The sequence below is a fragment of the Ochlerotatus camptorhynchus genome, unplaced genomic scaffold (genome assembly GCF_037179485.1).
Source record: "Ochlerotatus camptorhynchus isolate MF236.1 unplaced genomic scaffold, CSIRO-AGI_Acam_v1.1 ptg000274l, whole genome shotgun sequence".
NCBI classification, from domain to species: domain Eukaryota; kingdom Metazoa; phylum Arthropoda; class Insecta; order Diptera; family Culicidae; genus Ochlerotatus; species Ochlerotatus camptorhynchus.
In genome coordinates, this window is record NW_027040763.1 from 1,277,757 (window position 1) to 1,297,380 (window position 19,624).

General features: G+C 39.8%; 1 protein-coding gene across 1 annotated transcript; it reads left to right on the top strand.

Moving 5' to 3' along the window:
* Positions 1-5,804: 5,804 nt before the first annotated feature.
* Positions 5,805-18,688, top strand: gammaCOP (coat protein (coatomer) gamma). Its single transcript, XM_065227484.1, has 8 exons — positions 5,805-6,057; positions 6,166-6,296; positions 6,365-8,000; positions 8,060-8,244; positions 8,306-8,480; positions 8,543-8,728; positions 8,796-8,948; positions 18,029-18,688. The coding sequence occupies exons 1-8, from the start codon at positions 6,018-6,020 to the stop codon at positions 18,157-18,159; spliced, it is 2,637 nt and encodes an 878-aa protein (XP_065083556.1). The 5' UTR covers positions 5,805-6,017; the 3' UTR covers positions 18,160-18,688.
* The last annotated feature ends 936 nt before the right edge of the window (positions 18,689-19,624 follow it).

Below are 19,624 nucleotides of genomic sequence, written 5' to 3' on the forward strand. Positions count from 1 at the left end.
GCGAGTTTAACGAAAATGGCGAACGTACAAACCTATGCAATCAAAGCCAGGTCTGCCAGTGATGATTTGTTACCTCTTTCATTCCCATCGCCAATCGCATGCCATACAACATTTTGTGACGTCACAATTTCGACAGCTTCGAAAATCATATGAGAACGAAGGAGATGACCAATCACACACTGCCAAACCTGCTTCCCCGATAAAGCTTACAAACTACAAACGCGAACGGATTGCACGCACACTGTCGTGCCCGAGCGTGTACGGATAGGAGGAGAAACGGGAAATCCAAGGTAGTGTACGTGTGTCCGGGCTTGGATTGTCCGGAGGATCGGTCGTCCGCCTTCCGTCTTTGCCGTTTTGGCTTCGAGTGAAAGCGGGTGTGGTCGACACGAAAGCTTTTTCCGGTTAGTAAAGAAATATTTCAGGTGCTTTTGGTGAAAGCTTCGTAGCAAAATATTTCCGCACGGTGATCCAAGTAGTAAATATATATAGGCAAAATTTATATTGCTATACACAAATCATGTTAGACCATTTTAATCCCTAATAAAAAATTACCATACACGAACGATAACCCAAATGATTGAACTATTCCACAAATTGTTTGGATGATAAAGATTGGAATCTTTACGAATTGGCTCACTACTTGACTATAGCCTATCGGTCCCAAGTACATCGATCAACGTACCACACTATGTTTGTTTTGATTCACTATGAAAGTTTGACAGACGAAATGAGGGGTTAATGGATTTTCCTATGTTTCGAGGGGTGCATCAATTAGTTTGGGACCGAAGAGAGTACCAGAGCTGAGCCAAAAGTTGAGCACGATTCTTCGGGATCTTCTGGTTGAGTTACCTCTATCGTTATAGCGCTATCTTGATGGTTGTTTCTGTGTTGCAATGATTTGACAACTCATGAACCGGGGACCAACGGCTTTACTTCCCTTTCGAAGGAAGGCGTGATCAGAGATGTTATGCCTCAGAACATCCCTGAGGCACCGACTGGGATTGAACCGAGGGGGGCGACACATCTAAATCTCAAGTCTAGATGCTCAACAAATCTCACACTAGCGAATCATTCTTCGAAAAATCTTCTTTCATTTCTCGCATCTACTTGCATCGCGAATCATCTTTTTGCAGTAAATCTTCAGAATCCTCATAAATCTTCTTTTTATCTACTCAGCGTGCGCACAGCTAGCCACAGCAAAACACAATCTTTTCTGCATCGTAGATAGAGTCGTCCCCCTCGGATTGAACCCACTCCTGGTGGGGTTAGAGGTTATCACGCTTACCACACGCCGGTGGTGCCGCTGGGAAAACAAGATCGACGGAAAAACAAATCAAGAAAAAACATATTTTTCAGTTCCCTAATAAAAAAAAATACCATACCCAAACGATAACGCAAATGATTGAACTATTCCACATATGGTTTTGATGATACCCTTAACACGTCGTTAAGCAAAATAATCGTACAAATTTTATTAGGGTTCGTAATTTAATTAATCAATTATTTGAATAAAAATCGGGCATAACTAGTGACGGTAGTCTCCAACTCGGATTAACTTTGAACCCCGTCTCTGTTTGGATGATCTGCAAAATGTTTGCTTACACGCTAACTTGAAAGTACCCATTAATGGTTGAAAAAGACCCATTTTGAAGAAAAGTGGCTTAACTCATTAAATGAGTAAATTTTTTACCCATTAATGAGTATCTGTTACCCATTAATGAGTAATTGTTAATCATTAATGGGTAACAGATACTCATTAATGGGTAAAATTGTTTAATCATTAATGAGTTAAGCCACTTTTCTTCAAAATGGGTCTTTTTTTACTCATTAATGAGTACTTTCAAGTTAGCGTGTAGAGACGTGCTGATTAAATCTGATGTTGACATCAAAGTGGCTGCACGCTAAGAAAAAGGTATGCATTAATGTTTAAAAATTAACCAGTTTCGAAAACCCGCACATATTCATAAAATGAATAAACGTTGTTTACTCATCGGATGAATAAACGCGTTTTTCTTGGTACACAGAAACAAAATCCATTGGCAAAAATACTATATTGATGGTTTAAAATAAATACTCCCACCAATAGATTTGTGCAGAAACGAAATTCATTTAATTTTACTATTTTTTCTATCAAAACTACTATGCCGTTTGAGTAAGCATAGTAGTTTTGACAGAATGGTAGTAAATTTGATTATATTTTTATTCAACTATACTTAAATCATGGTAGATTTAACGGCATTAAGCGTAGTTATACTGAAAATAAGTGTTTTCTGCAAAATAGTATTCCTAACTATGGTTTTTGTTTCAGTGTAGTGGTTATATTTTAATCATTAATGAATAAAGACGTTTTTCTCGAAAGTGGTTAGTACTTATACACTGGAATGTTTTGTATGTTTTTCTTTTATTTTCAATATCTTAAACTGATAAAAAATAAAAAAATAAATTAATAATTATTACATCCGATGTCATGAATGCCGACAAGATGTTCCCTAATAAAAATTGTATGGTTAATTTGCTTAACGACGTGTTCTGGGTATCATCCAAACCATTTGTGGAATAGTTCAATGATTTGGGTTATCGTTCGTTTATGGTTATTTTTTATTAGGGTTGGCCATATCGGATGTTGGTCACGTCGGATTGCTGTTAGCCTGTGTTGTTGGTTGTGTGATTCCGGAGGCGTCTGCGGGCTGCTGTGGAAGAGGTTGGATTATGTAAAGGACTTGAACAATCTATAGATATACCTACCATCTTACCTTCCGCCATCATCTTCCGGTCCTACAAGTCGATTGATTGACAGTGGAGCATCTCCGGAACCAACCGATAAACTTCGTATTCTTCGTGTACTCGATGTAGTTCTTGGTGTCAATCGCCGGCACGGCCTGTACTTGTTCGTAAGGAACTGATGAACTGCTGATTGAGACATTTTCATTATCTACATAGTAAAATACAAAACAAAAGGGAAATGCTTACGTTTATAATTGTTGTTGGTGGGCTACCGCACCATGAAAATGCTGAAAATAGAAAGAAAATTATAATTCTAAATTGTTTATTAATATTATTTCTCTATAATTACTACATGCATATTACCCTTGAACTAATCTGCGACGAAGTTTGTCAATGATAGCCGCCATGCTTGCAGAAAATAATTTGACAAGTTTTTTTTTCAGCCACTAGTGAATAAAATTAAGACACTTCTGTTGAAGAATCGTTTTCTCAGAAAATGTCTAAATTGTACACAGAAACAAAATCCATTGGCAAAAATACTATATTGATGGTTTAAATTAAATACTCCCACCAATAGATTTGTGCAGAAACGAAATTCATTTAATTTTACTATTTTTTCTATCAAAACTACTATGCCGTTTGAGTAAGCATAGTAGTTTTGACAGAATGGTAGTAAATTTGATTATATTTTTAGTCAATTATACTGAAATCATGGTAGATTAAACGGCATTAAGCGTAGTTATACTGAAAATAAGTGTTTTCTGCAAAATAGTATTCCTAACTATGGTCTTTGTTTCAGTGTATACACTTTCCTGCTATAAATTTTAACCACTTTATGACAGCTCGAACAACTTCTAAAAGTGGTTTAAAAAAAGTCATTAATGCATAGACTCGTTTTTCCGTGTGGACATTCTTGATCGGGATTTAGTCCGAGGATAATACCTGTTGTAGCTTACCACCGGATCGACGGAAACAAACCAAAAGAAAAAAAATCGTGTTTTCCGTACTGAGTACCACGACAGTAACGGCTTTACTGGCTGATTTTTGGTGTAATTGACCGCTTTGTCAAGCAGTTTTGGCGTGAATTTCTACCAGCGATTTCACAAAAGTGGATCAACCAAGGGGTGGCCACTCTACACACTTATTTTGCGCCAACATTTTTCTCAGTGTACCTCAGTGTGCCACAGCTGTATCGGCAGTGCCATGAAGTAGAAGAAGTCATTGAACTGACTTTTGTTTGCTTGTGAATAATGCCTTGTTTGGCAACCCGGTATTTTAACAGCTCTTGTTTTTGTTTTGATTTTCAATGTTTTCAAAAACATCCATCTTCGGCGGTAGGCCGACCCCGCACAACGAGCGTCAATCATTAGTCAACCAGTCCTTCTGGGAGCCGGCGGAGGATTTGCACGATTTGCACCGAATTTGTCACCGCCCGAGTATCATCCGTTGGAGAACTGGAAACCAACACCGGCAGGAACACCGTCTCCTCTAAAATTCATTAAAAAAAGACAGACCAGCAGCAGAATTGGAAGCAGCCGCAGCCGTGAGAGCTGCATCGCTAGTTCGTGTAGCCATGGCCGGAAACCTCGGTCAGGTCAAGATACCGCTGTCATCTGTTCTTCGTCTGGGAGGAAATGTGGATGCGACTGCCGTCACGGGTGTAACGATTTTGAGAATCCATGGCGAGACTTGCTGAAGATTCACGGTTGTTTTGAAAATAATTTGATTACATTGCACGCTAACTTGAAAGTACCCATTAATGGTTGAAAAAGACCCATTTTGAAGAAAAGTGGCTTAATTCATTAAATGAGTAAATTTTTTACCCATTAATGAGTATCTGTTACCAATTATGAATAATTGTTAATCATTAATGGGTAACAGATACTCATTCATGGGTAAAATTGTTTAATCATTTATGAGTTACGCCACTTTTCTTCAAAATTGGTCTTTTTTTACTCATTAATGAGTACTTTCAAGTTAGCGTGTGTTGCAACATCAATAACAAATTTTGACACATGCACACTGAAGCGCAGAAAAAGTTCAGTGTTGCCAGTAACTTTAAAGATCATAAAAATTGTAACCATGGGTGCCAAACAGCGTCAATTACGACGCCCGGGGGTGCCCAAGTTTGATTTTGGCACACTGTGTAGAGTGACCAACGCCTTGGGATCAACTAATTTATATTTGTTATGAAACGCACAAATGTTGGCTACTTTTCTCGAGGCTCTAGAAGAAAAAAATCTCAAAATGATGTTTTATTTCATAGTTCGAGTGGTATTAAACGTCATTTTAACTGCTCGAATGAAGTGGTTAATTTGATAATAGTAGCGGTAATATTAGCAACAATCAATACGAAACTAACGATTTAAAATTGGCTCACTACTTGACTAGCCTATTGGTCCCAAGCAAATCGAGTAACGTACCCCATTCTAGGATAAATTCCAGTACTACACTATGTTTGTTTTGATTCGCTATGAAAGTTTGACAGATAAAATGAGGGGTTAGTGGATTCTCCTTAGTTTCGAGGGGCGAATCGATTAGCTTGGGACCGAAAAGCAATTACGCCCCTTTGAAATGTTGGCACTGAATTCTATAATTTGAAACTGTCAAAAATAAAACTGCAACACGATCAGCGCAACGCATAGTTCTAAACGATGTTTGTAATAATCAAGTTCCATAAACTTTACTGTTCTCTATGAAGTTCTATGTTTTTTGTTTGTGAAGCTGTTCGAAACATCTTTAAACACATCAAAAGAAATTTTAAGCAGAGTTCCATTCGTGTTTCAAACTCGCTCAGAAATAAAACAGAATAGTCGAGCAGTTGCAAATCTGGTGCAAAATAGTGCTCGAATAATGAAACTGCAACTCAGCATTGCGAGAGATGCGTTTCTGTTCTAGTTTCAAATTGAAACAGTCCTTAAAAAATACAACAGCATTGCGAACGAGCCTGGAAAGCTGGAATTTTACCGCAATAATTATATTCATTCACACTGTCCAACACGGACCATTCCCTCGGTCTCAGCTCAAGAAGAAACATTCGACTGCTCACCCTATTTCGCACAGAGCTGTCAAAACGCTTTCATCTTCTCTCGCGAACGAACGCAGCAGCGCAGCAGATACATCAATCGTTGTGACGTGGTGAAAATTTTCGGCCGGACATTCCCGTCGGATATTTTGTGCAATTTTCGGTCCATATCCGTCGTAAATTGCGTTGAAAGCTAGCGCGGACGATTCCTCACGGTCGCAACTGGACAGTGGACGGTAAAATTTGACCTGGGAAAGCGGTAAAAATGAGCTCTTTCAAGAGAGACAAAAAGGAAGAGGAGGAAGGTAAGTGTGTGATGATGATGATGATAACATACCCACATCCGACAGAGTGATGGATTTGGGTGGTGGACAGGGAATGTTTTCGTGTTAAATCTTTTGTTATTTTTGCAGGTGGTAACAACCCCTTCTCGAATCTGGAGAAAACTTCCGTGCTGCAGGAGACGCGGATGTTCAACGAAACTCCGGTCAATGCACGCAAATGCACCCACATCCTGACGAAGATTCTGTATCTGATCAATCAGGTGAGTATGGGAAAGGGGGGGAACTTTTATGGGTTTAGTGAAAATGTTTAATGTTTGGTGCTTTTTAGGGCGAACAATTGGGTTCCCGCGAAGCAACGGAATGCTTCTTTGCCATGACCAAGTTGTTCCAATCCAAGGATGTCATCATGCGTCGGATGGTCTATTTGGGTATCAAGGAGCTGAGTCCCATCGCCGAAGATGTGATTATCGTGACCAGCTCGTTGACCAAGGATATGACGGGCAAGGAAGACTTGTACCGTGCTCCGGCGATCCGGGCTTTGTGCAGTATTACCGATAATACGATGCTGCAGGCTGTGGAGCGGTACATGAAACAGTGCATCGTTGATCGGAACGCTCCGGTATCCAGTGGAGCATTGGTCAGTGCACTGCATTTGGCCAGCACGGCAGGAGACGTGGTGAAACGGTGGGCGAACGAAGCGCAAGAAGCATTGAACAGTGACAACATCATGGTGCAGTACCATGGATTGGGATTGCTGTTCCATATCAGGAAAGCGGATAGACTGGCCGTGACTAAGCTGGTGAACAAGCTGACTAAACAGAATCTGAAGAGTCCTTATGCCGTCTGTTTCCTGATCAGAATTGCATGCAAAATTATCGAGGATGAAGATGCAGCGGGTAATTCAAGTGCCGAGTCGCCGTTGTTCGATTTTGTAGAATGTTGCTTGAGAAATAAGAGCGAAATGGTCGTCTACGAGGCAGCCCACGCTTTCGTCAACCTGAAGAGAACCAATCCTCGGGAACTGTCCACCGCGGTCAGCATCCTTCAGCTGTTCTGTGGATCTTCGAAGGCTACACTGAGATTTGCTGCCGTGAGGACAATGAACAAGGTCGCTATGCTTCATCCACCGGCAGTCAACGTGTGCAATCTTGATTTGGAAGGCCTGATCGCCGATTCTAATCGCTCGGTTGCCACCTTGGCCATCACGACTCTGCTCAAAACCGGAGCTGAAAGTTCAGTTGAACGGCTGATGAAACAAATCGCCACATTTGTGGCGGAAATTTCCGACGAGTTTAAGGTGGTTGTGGTTCAAGCTATCCGGGCCCTCTGTTCCAAGTTCCCTCGCAAGCATGGTGTGATGATGAACTTCCTTAGTGGAATGCTCCGGGAAGAAGGAGGCCTCGAGTACAAAACCTCCATCGTCGATACGATCATTCTGATCCTCGAAGAAAATCCGGAAGCTAAAGAATCTGGCCTATCGCACCTGTGCGAATTTATCGAAGACTGCGAGCACACATCGCTGGCTGTCCGCATCCTACATCTGTTGGGCAAGGAAGGTCCCTACTCAAAGCTGCCCTCCCGCTACATTCGATTCATCTACAACCGAGTCATCCTGGAGAACGCCACCGTTCGGGCCGCCGCTGTCGCTGCCATTGCCCAGTTTGGCGCTTCCTGTCCGGATTTGCTGCCGAATGTTCTGGTACTGCTACATCGCTGCCAAATGGATTCGGACGACGAGGTTCGTGATCGAGCCACCTACTATTATACCATTTTGAACAAGAACAATCCCGAGTTGAACAAGTCCTACATAACGGACAATGGAATTGTGTCGATACCGCTGTTGGAGAAATCGCTAAGAGAACACCTGAATGGCTCTCTGACGGAGAAGTTCGACATTTCCATTGTACCGAAATCGCAAACCGTACAGCCGGAGGTTACTGACGAAGTGATGATTATGAACAATGGTAAGCTTGTTTTCCTGATTTGAAAAACCTCATTAACGTGCTTCGAATTTAAATTCCAGCTATCCCGAAAATCCCTCGCATTACTCGCGAAGAGGCCAACACCGAGAAACTGCTGCAAATTCCCGGAATCCACCGACTCGGTACCCTTCACAAGTCATCTGCTCCGGTACAGCTCACAGAAAGCGAAACGGAATATACAGTTTCCTGTATCAAGCACTGCTTCGACCATCACGTTGTTTTCCAGGTAAACTAATTTAACTTACCTAACGCTTGAACAAAGTACTGAACATTCATTTTCATCCAAGTTCGACTGCGTCAACACCCTCTCGGATCAGCTGCTGGAAAACGTCCGTGTCGATTTGGTCCTGCCGGATGGCTTTGTCACCCGAGCAGTCATTCCGTGCACTAAGCTCCCCTACGGCGAGAAAGAATCCACCTACGTTATCGTTGAATTCCCGCCGGAATTGCCCAATTCGATAGGTAATAAGTTCTTTAGCACAGCAAGCAAAATGTCTTCATCATCATTTTCGATTTAATTACAGCTGCATTCGGTGCTACGCTGAGGTTCGTCGTGAAGGATTGCGATCCGTCTACGGGACTGCCGGATTCGGACGAAGGCTACGACGATGAGTACATGCTGGAGGATATCGAAATTACCGTGGCGGATCAGATTCAAAAGGTCAAGATGCAGAATTTCAACGCCGCCTGGGACAGTGCAGATACCGAAGGTTGGTTTGACTTTCGTGGTTTGCAGATGAGCAAAGAGTATAATAAGAGTAAAATTTCTTCTCGCAGAATGGGTCGAAGTAGAGGATACCTTTGTGCTGTCGACCGTCAACAGTTTACAGGAAGCGGTGAATACGATTCTGAAATTCCTTGGTCTTGCCCCTGACAACCTATCGGCGAAGGTGGCCGACGGTGCCCACACGCATCACCTGCTGTGTTCAGGTGAGTGTCTGTTCCGATACAGGATGATAAACTATACACGGCTTCTGTTGGAGTTGGTTTGGATTTTGTGGGTTGGACGAGAACCGTTTTCTCAACATGATATAACTAACTAACTACATGTATACTGATTATAATCGCTTAACAGGCCCATGCGAATAGCGGCAGTGTACTGCCTAACAGATCCCTTTCGCGAATTTTGCGTCAACAAAACTAGGCAAGTCCGGTATGTCCAATATTTCTCTTAGAATTTTGAATCTAGGCCCATAATCTTGAAAAAGCTTTCTAAGACCAGGATTATGAAATGTGTAGTCAACTGAAGTCTCAGAATCTAATGTTAATCTTGGATCTTAAATTTCTGTGTGCAGAACCTCAAGGGTTAGCGATTTAGCCAGATTTTTTAAAACTATTAGCGACCGATCGTTTTTTAGTATAATGAACGGTTTGCTAACTGAAAGATATTAAACTGAAATCTCACTAAAACTGAGACAATTTTCAATCCTTTAAATGTGTCGAACCTCTTAACGGAATCCCTTTATGAAGAGCTTTGAGTGGGTTGGTTTATTTCCTTTAAATTCCGTTATAATTACTTATATTTTGACAGATATGCGTATTTCGTCTACTACTTGCAGACTTCATCAGTGCCAAGTACTCAAGTGGTGTTGAGTACTTGGCACTGATGAAGACTGCAAATAAATAGTAGATGAAAAACTCTTATCTGTCAAAAGATAAGCAATTATAACGGAATTTAAAGGAAATAAACCAACACATTCAAAGCTCTTGACAATTTTCAGTTAAATAATACTTATAGAAAAGCAAGTCAATGCTGTAGACGGGGATAGTCGCTGTTTCGACGGTTAATTTTGTTTTTAAATCAATATTTTCTTTTCATCATAATAGATGCACTGACAGGGTGTCGACTACCTGTAAAACCTGGAAAATCTGGGAATATCAGGGAATTCATTTTTGAACCTGAAAAATCAGAAAATTTCAAGGAATTGAATTCAAATTCAGGGAAATATTTCTTTATAACAGAAACTTATTAATAAATATGACTGACTGACTTCGCTAGTTTCAAATAACTTAATTACTCAGTGTAGTTTGTGGATGGTTTTTCATTTCAAATTTTAAATAAAGTTGCAAACTTTTGGTTGCTCAATGCTTGATTTGCATTTTTTGCAAGTTTAGCAAATGTTACTCAAATACATAAAAGGGTATTTCGATGATTTTGAGATGATGTATAAAGATGCATAAGATGAATTATAAATTCAGCTCCCACTGAGTTGAACTGAGATAAGAATCCATTTCCGTAGACTCTAAACGCTGTTAGTTGTTGCAGAATTTAAGCTGCTAATGGATATGTGCGTTTCTTGAAAGATGTTACACCTAATTGCGTCAGACAAAACTTAACCTTCGAGTAGATTGGTGCGTCGGCTCGATCCAGCTGTGTCCATCAAAAATCAATCCCTTAAGCGCTTTGGAGCGCCTTTGGGTAAATGCAAGAATGGTAAAAAGTTAGGCTGGCTTTAGACAAGGCAAGTTATTTAGGTTAGAAAGCAAGGGGTGTAAGTGACTTTGATCGATTCTCTTCATCGACTTTCTCTTTCGTTAATCATTCAGCTGCAAACACATTCCTTGATTGGTGTGCCATTCTGGATGCTAGATGAGAACCTCCTTTATCAAACTTTATGGCAGAAATAGCGCAAAATCTGTGTATAAAGCTGTGGCTATCAAAACAGAAAGTCGATGAAGAGACTCGATCAAAGTCACTTACACCCCTTTCCTTCTAACCCCAACGGAGTTGAATTCAATTGGCTTGAAGAGTTGAGCCTGTTGCAACTTCTTTCAATCCGAGTGAGTTGATCAAGTCAGTTGAATGGCATGGTTTACACGTTCAATTCACGTTCAAATCAGTTGAATTCAATTGACTTGCCTTGAAAAGTACCAACATGTCAATTGCAATAGAAGATTTTTCACTAATGGATCACGCATTGATGGATCCACTGACTTCGGTGTCTTCAATGAATACTCAACCGCCTTTCGGAAACATCAGGAACTTTGTTCCGTTTCTGTTGCTGAGCTAGCAGCAATCAACTTCGCATTGGGGATGATTTCCGATATGCCCATAGACCATTACTTCATCTTCTCGGATAGTCTCAGTTCGATCGAGGCTATTCGGTCGATGAAACAAGGTAGGCACTCATCTTATTTCCTTTCAAAGGTAAGGGAGCAGATGAGTTTGCTGGTCGAAAGATCATATATGATTACCTTTGTTTGGGTCCCCTCACATTGCTCAAACCCAGGCAATGAGAAGGCAGACTCTCTCGCAAAGGTGGGCGCACAAGTCGAGATTTATGATAGAAGAATTTCACAGGGAGTATTTTTCATTAGTACGTCAGAGTTCTCTATTAAGATTGGACAAGTAATTCTCTTGGGCGGTGGTTACATTCCATTATTCCAAATGTTTCTTCGAGAGCGTGGTTCAAAGGTCTAGAAGTAAGCCGGGGCTTCATTCGCGTGATGTCAAGACGTATGTCCAACCACTACTCGCTAGACGCACATCTCTACAGAATAAACCTCGTTGACAGCAATATATGTAGGTGTAGAACCGATTATGATGAAACCGATGAATTGGTACCCAATGCTAACCTAGAACTACTGCTGTTTAAAATGTAAATTCAAACATTACTGATTTTTGGCACCGCAAAGTGTCACACACGACTGAGCCTAGTCAATAAACGAACTAGTAAAAAAAATTGACTGACTTGAACCCAGGTTTAAGAGAAGATTTTTTTCTGAATACTTCTAGTTATTTTTCCTTATTGTTCTTAATAACCTGATTAACTCAGAGAACTAACTAGAATTTAAGATAATGGTCTTGCTTAGGAGGTTTTTTTATTGCTCGGAGTAGCACTTTTATGATTGAATAATGATTCCAATATACGTAGACAAGCATTGCCTTGAAATCCTTGATCTTGACTTGTTTTTACGATTTCCCACGGGAGGAATCCGCCCACGATTTAGCTTTTGGTTAGGTGTATTATCCGGAATAGTTTTCTTGCGGTGCTGGGTCTCAAAATTGACCCTTGCACTGGACTAGATTTCCAGGATACAGTCTCTTTGAAGAACTATTATGAGAATTGTAGGATTTTTTTTCCAAAACAAATTTGAGCAGATTTTAGAATGAATTCTAGAGATACACCAAGGTATTTCAGAGAATATTTTCTAGGGAGCTTTAGGAAAATCTCTAGGAGACTTTTTACTAGAACTCCCAACGGGGAAAAGGATTCCAGGATGCGAGAAAAATACCAAGGGAAGAGAATTTTGAGGTTGCAATTCCAAAATAATTCTGCGAAGATCTATAAGGAAAGTCCGAGGAAAATTCCAAGCGCATTTCGAATGGAATTTCTAGGGAATTTTAATAAGAATTCCATGTAGTTTCCAGAAGAATTTAGAGGGAACTCCAAGATAATTCTGAGCAAAATTTGAAGACAGTTCTAGGTGGGACAAGTTCCCCCTAATAGCCACTTATCAATTGTTGATTGAGAATCGGAGGTGAAATACATGGGCATTTTAAGGAGCATTTAAAGAAAATGGAAGCTCTAGTTTAAAATTCGAAGATAATCTATGGATCAATTCTGGACTGTTATAAAGAAATTTTCAAGGGACTTCCAGAGAGAATTTTAAATTTATTTTAGAAGAATTCTGAAAAGAACTCTGCTTTATTTCATGAAAAAAATGTCCAGAAAGCACTAACATAGATCTGATGAAAGTAATAGCTGATGGGGTTGTGTTGCCAAAAACGGGAAGGTACTGCACCTGGATTTTTTTTTTGTTACTGGAAAATCAGAGAATACCAGGGAATTTTGTTTTGTTTATTGAGTCGACATCCTAAAATTGTCCTCGATTTTCCTCATATTTAAGAAGTTTTTTGACTATCGAGCAAAATTTAATCAGTCTCAGTGACCTGCGTTTTTGCGATTTTTAGTAAAATCCTACCCAATTTTGAGTTAGTCTCGTTAGCCGTGCGGACTTCATAATACCAACCGGTGGAAACTAACGATTTTAAATTGGCTCACTACTTGACTACACACTTGGAAATAACTAATTTTACACGTGACGGAATCCATCTTTCACATAAAAGATGAGACGTAAACAAACGTCTTCTTCTTCTTCTTATTCGCATTTCAAGCTTATTGCTTAGCGCATATTAGCTTATTGCGTGCTCTCAACTTAGTGTTCTAAATGCACTTCCACAGTTATTAATTGAGAGCTTTCGATGCCAATACCAATGCATGAATTTGTATATTGTGTGGCAAGCACAATGATACTCTATGCCCAGGGAAGTCGAGAAAATTTCCAATCCGAAAGATTCCCTCGACCGGACCGGGAATCGAACCCGCCGCCTCCGGCTTGGTAATACCGTGCCTTTGCTGACTAGGCTATGAGGCCCCGTAAACAAACGTGTCATGTAATATTAAGTGCTCCGAGACTGAAAAGTTCGTTGCTCGACGAAAAGTACGGTTGATTGAGCAATTTTTCACGTCTGTTGTGACTCAAATTTATGTCAAAATTGACGCTCGTATATGTCACTCTCAGAGCACCTAAATTTACATGGATTTTTCTAAGTGTGTAGCCTATTGGTCCCAAGCAAATCGATTAACGTCGAAATTCTAGTACTACACAATGTTTGTTTTGATTCGCTATGAAAGTTTGACAGATAAAATGAAGGGTTCGTTGATTTTCCTATGTTTCGAAGGGTGAATCGATTAGCTTGGGACCGAAGATTGTACCAGAGGTGAGCCAAAAAGTTGAGCACGTTTCTTCGCGACCTATTAGTCTTAGAGTTATCTCTATGATAATACCATAGAGGTAACTCTAAGACCACTGGGTCCCGAAGAAAATCATTATTATTTTTGGCTCACTCAGTACCAGAACAACGGTCCCAAGCAGTCCCAAGCTATTTCACTCACCCCTGCATGTTCTGCATGAATCCACACACCCCTGATGTTATCTGTCAAACTTTCATAGCGAATCAAAACAAACATAGTGTAGTAATAGAATTTCAACTAGAATAGGGTACGTTAATCGTTTGCTTGGGACCAATAGGCTACTAAAGTGGTGAGCCAATTTAAAATCGTTAGTTTCGTATTGATTGTTGATAATACCTCCTACTTCTGTCCCGCAAAATAAAACAAAAACAAAATTATTCAAATGATGTTCAAATATAGGGAGAATAGGCCTATGGATCTAAGATTGGGCCCATGGCTATGCTATTTATCAATTTTATCTAACTGTACGCGGCATTAAGATGGTACTAATGGCTATTTTTGGTCGCTATTGAACATTTAGTGGATTGCTGAATTTATGTATGGGCTCAAATTAGGGGCATTTAGGCCGACATTACATCCATTTCCCATATGAAGAAGACCGGCAAGTTTGCCAGAATCCACAGAACAGAAGTGGGACTTCGGATCAGAAAGTAGCTCCACTTTTCATTGGCGAACACCAGCGCATCTAGCGGTAGAAGGCATCTTCTGTCTGCAGTTAACATAGGCAGCATGCTATGAAAGTGTGAGAGCGTATAGAAGCCCGTGTGAAACGCTACCGCAACGCGTCGCTTGTTGAGCAGAAAAACTAACCACTTTTTGAATCACCGATTTGTTTGCACTTCCACTTCTGTTCTGTGCAGAAACAGTAGTGGAGGCAACTCTAAGACCAGTAGGTCCCGAAGAAACGTGCTCAACTTTTTGGCTCAGCTCTGGTACTATCTTCGGTCCCAAGCTAATCGATGCACGCTTCGAAACATAGGAAAATACACGAACCCCTCATTTTATCCGTCAAACTTTCATAGCGAATCAAAACAAACATAGTATAGAATTTATACAAGATTTCAAATCAGTGTATGCGCTGCCAATCTTAGCACCAGCATCAATGTTTCGTATGCAAAACGAATCAAACTGGACGAGATTTGTAGATGTTGATTTTTTTAGGGTAGAAACTGTTATGATCTGTAGAAATGTAATTTTTGCATGAGTTGAAAAGTACATTATTTATTATGATTTCGAATACCTTTGAACAAGCACACAACGAAGTTATTCCTCTGTAGTTCTCGATGTTCTGTCGATCTCCTTTTTAAAACACGGAGAACATGACTGACGTTTACTAGCTTGTGGACATAACTACGCTTCCGTAAAGATATGTTGAAAAGTGTCGTAAGAGGGAAAATCAACTCTTAGCCGCATTTTTTTCAGGATGCATGACGGTATGTCCTCTAGACTGGACACAGAGTATTTCAATTTGTTTATTGCGGAGTCCACCTGATTCGACGTGATCGCAAAGCTTCTCAGAGAACAGATACTACTAGGTGTATCTCTAAAAGCTAATGTGATTTGACGTGCAGACGACGTAAAATCATTGAATGCCCTTCAATGAGCAAACAAATTGCATTCATTGCCCAGAAACATCTCAACGGGTAACCCATTCTCCTTCCGTTTAGAGTCGACACATTTCCAAAAATGTCGTGGATGTCTGCGTAGATTTTCCTGAGTTCGTTTGCAGTAGCGATTGTACAGATAACGGTTAGACATGCGATAATTGTTACTAGCACGCAGCGTTGCCAGGTCATTTAAAAAAAAATATATATAAAATCTGGAATGCTCCAAAAAATCCACTTTTTAACATAATGCTATTGAAATCAAAGTGATGTGCTAATCTTCCATAAAAGGTCAGTATGATCATCTGGAATTTATTTAAAGTACTAGAATGGTTATAAATTAGGGGAATTTACATATTCTCGGCAACCTAAGCAGCGATGATCTTTCTATAGCCTTTTTCTCTAAGGAACGCACACATATGCAGCATTGGTTTGTTTACAATCTTTTGCTGCCAGCTGCTGTAACAATTTCAGTCGAAAGAATTGTCAAAAACTAATTTGAAACGCTTTTACAAAGCTCCAATCTTCTCTAGTGAGAGCCACTCTTGTGAGCAACCTCTTTTTATTCGGCAACCTTTGTGCTTTCATCGGCAACTCGAAATCAGCAGCATTTTGTAGAGCGTGTGTTTCATTTCAAGAAAACCCTGCTTGATTGTTTTTTCTCAGTGGTAAAAATATAATCAAATTGAAGCTGAAAGCCTAAAGAATAGTTTGAATGCATTCAGCGAACTGTTATCTCAAGAAAACCTAGTGAAACTAGCGTTTCAATTTGGGTTGCCGAAAATAGTCTATCATGCCGAAGCCGTCATTTCCCCTACATGTTTAAATAAATTATATAAAGCAAATAACTTGTTAGCATTGCTAAAATCATCCAAAAGTTGAAAAGTATTGACACATCCATTACGCAGCATTTCAAAAATGGAGTTAAAACTTTTTTTTAAAAAGAATGAAAAGCAACGAATCAAGGAAATTTGATGGGATGGATTTTTTGAACTACCCAGACAACCAGAAGTCGTATAACAATGTGCAGACAGTATCGTAAATTGCTACAGTTGAAGTCAACATCGCATATAAGAACGGCATGCATCGCATTATGATTAAGTTAAATCGTATAGAATGCAAATTTCCGACCAATATGCGATGATTCATTTTTTCGTCGTACTGTATCACAAATCAAATCGGATTACATCGTATGACTTTTCAAAGTGAATGTGTTATTACAGATTAAATCGTATATGATGTTAAATCAACCCATTTAAAATTAAATGAAAATTTGCATGTATATGGCCTCCACTTTTGTACGTATAAGCCATTTCTTTGCATTCTATACGATTTGTTTGTTTGTATATATGTTTGTACATCAGGAAAACAACTTTGAATATACGTGCATTCTGGTTGTCTGGGTAATAGTCGATGTAGTCCTTACTATTTGATGCAGTGCCAGAATTTAAAGATTTTATTAGTTCTAAATAATTCTAATATTACTCTGAGGTTGATCAGATTTACAGTTTAATTATTGACATCATACAACACACAACACACAGGCAATTTTATTTTGAAGCAAAATTCACTGGGCTGAAGTGGAAATCAAAGCCTAACATCGTGGAACTCACGCACAGTTTACTTAAACTACGGGTAACTCCACTATTTGCATGAACATTATGCCAAAGAATAATTTTGTTATATTACTAAAATGAAAGTCTGAATTTACTTGGAACTCTTCACAGGATATCTTCGCCTTTTTTTAGTTCAATTTGAATCATCCTAGAATTCCATCATATTTCTTTTCTATATTCCCCTAAAATAATCTTTGAAATATCTAAACTTTTCCAGTATTTACTTCGATGATTTTGAGATGATGTATAAAGATGCATAAGATGAATTATAAATTCAGCTCCCACTGAGTTGAACTGAGATAAGAATCCATTTCCGTAGACTCTAAACGCTGTTAGTTGTTGCAGAATTTAAGCTGCTAATGGATATGTGCGTTTCTTGAAAGATGTTACACCTAATTGCGTCAGACAAAACTTAACCTTCGAGTAGATTGGTGCGTCGGCTCGATCCAGCTGTGTCCATCAAAAATCAATCCCTTAAGCGCTTTGGAGCGCCTTTGGGTAAATGCAAGAATGGTAAAAAGTTAGGCTGGGTTTAGACAAGGCAAGTTATTTAGGTTAGAAAGCAAGGGGTGTAAGTGACTTTGATCGATTCTCTTCATCGACTTTCTCTTTCGTTAATCATTCAGCTGCAAACACATTCCTTGATTGTGAACGTATGGTTGGCTCAAATTAAGAAAACATTTCGATAATAGATCCCGAGCAGGGGAGACCTCCATACGCAACAATAGGCTTCTAACGCTGCTAACGTACCGCAACAATAGGGCTGTTTCCCCTACATAGATTCCGTAAACCTGATGAGTCTTTCTAGCGAGTAGTTGATCGATATTACATTTTTTTTTGCTGTGTAGGTATCTTTTCCACCGTTGACAAACTATTTGCTTAACCTGGCTTATGAAAACTTTGTTCACAAACAATTTGGGCATGAAAGGGGTCAATAACAGTTTGAAATGCAGAATATTATCTTTAAACTACTAATACTTAATTCTGAATTGAATATTGATTAAATTCATATAATTTTTCCATACTTCCAGGCTTATTCCGCGGCGGAATCGATGTGATGGTTCGCGCAAAGCTGGCCGTGTCGGATGGGGTAACGATGCACCTTACGGTGCGATCAACGGATTCAGACGTAGCGGAACTGATCACGTCCGCCGTGGGTTAGAACGCTGTGGGTGCACCCCGAATCACAGCACTACCGCATCTATTGAACACACACAAACAAAAAAACAGCACTCACACATAGACCCACACCGACAGATACATGATCTTACTTATCCTCCCCCTCCCCCAAGAAACACACAACTGTAGTAGTGCAACACTGATGAGAGTTTGTTCTTTTATGTTATAAACATTGCAAAGTATCTATACATACTACTAGTGATAGTGGTTTATTAGTGTTAAGTTTTCTTTCGTCGGCATTCGTTAGTGACTATATGTGAGAAGAGATGGTGAGAAAAAAATAAGAAGGAGAATATAATGGAACGAGCATCAAGCATTCAATAGATTACAGACGGCACATGTGTAAGCCATTTGAAAAAAAAAATACAAACAGAAATACACCTAAAGTATATGAGAATAAAGTAAACTCGGATGGAACGAATATGTGAATAACTGTATTAAGCATTCTGATGAATGATGAGGAAAATTTAAATAAATCATTTTTTTCTTTTAATCAGGAAATTTAGAGGAAACTGTTGATAAGTTTGTTCTGCCAAGAGAAATGCCCTCTCTGCATCGCGTGCAGGCAGACTACCGCAAACAAATGAAAAACAGCGTGAACGCCGCCCCGTTTGCATAAAACATTTAACCATGTTTAACATTTATTAAGCACCACGAAGGCGATGTTTCCCCACAGAATGATAATCGGTCCCGATGTCCAACTACAAGCAACACAACAGCGGTATAGCAAGGGGCGTGCAAAATATCCTTCTCAGAACCGTGAACGTCATCCGGAAAATCCAACTGCACCACTGTTCAGGGCAAAACTTTGTACGATGATAGCAAAACGGCGACGCGAGAACATAAATTATTGGCAAATAATGTGTATACATTTGCATACAACTCCACTTGCCTCGGATCAAGGACCTGGCACCGTAACAGGAGCAGCAGATTATTGTCTATCTCTTTCCTGAACTGCTGCTTGGCTTTCTCACACGGCACACGAAAGGCACAATCGCATAAAAAGCAATAAACAACAATTATATTAAAATTCGCCAAACCGCACAGCCAAATTGTTTAATGTAGCGAAATAAATTTCTTGTCCCGTTTTTCCCCGTCTCCCGCAATCTCCAGCCAACAATGCATACGAATGCGTTTCATTGTTTCAAACTGTTCTGAGGGGCACTCTCTCCCTGCATTGTAGTGTGTACGGTTCCACTTAGTAGTAGTGTGAAAGGACAACATTTTCGACTAATGCGAAAAGTTGCACGCTTATGGGGATGCTGCTGCAGCAGATCAAACATAAAACGGTGACGATGAGGTCGTCCTTTGGCGTTCATTGCTTCCTCCCGAGGGTTCGAGTGTGTATGGAGGTCGATTATGAGCACAGGATTTCATGTGAACCGAACCGCCGCAGAGAAATTTAAATATAGAAAATTATCATAAATTTAGCGCGTGCATGCAGCAGT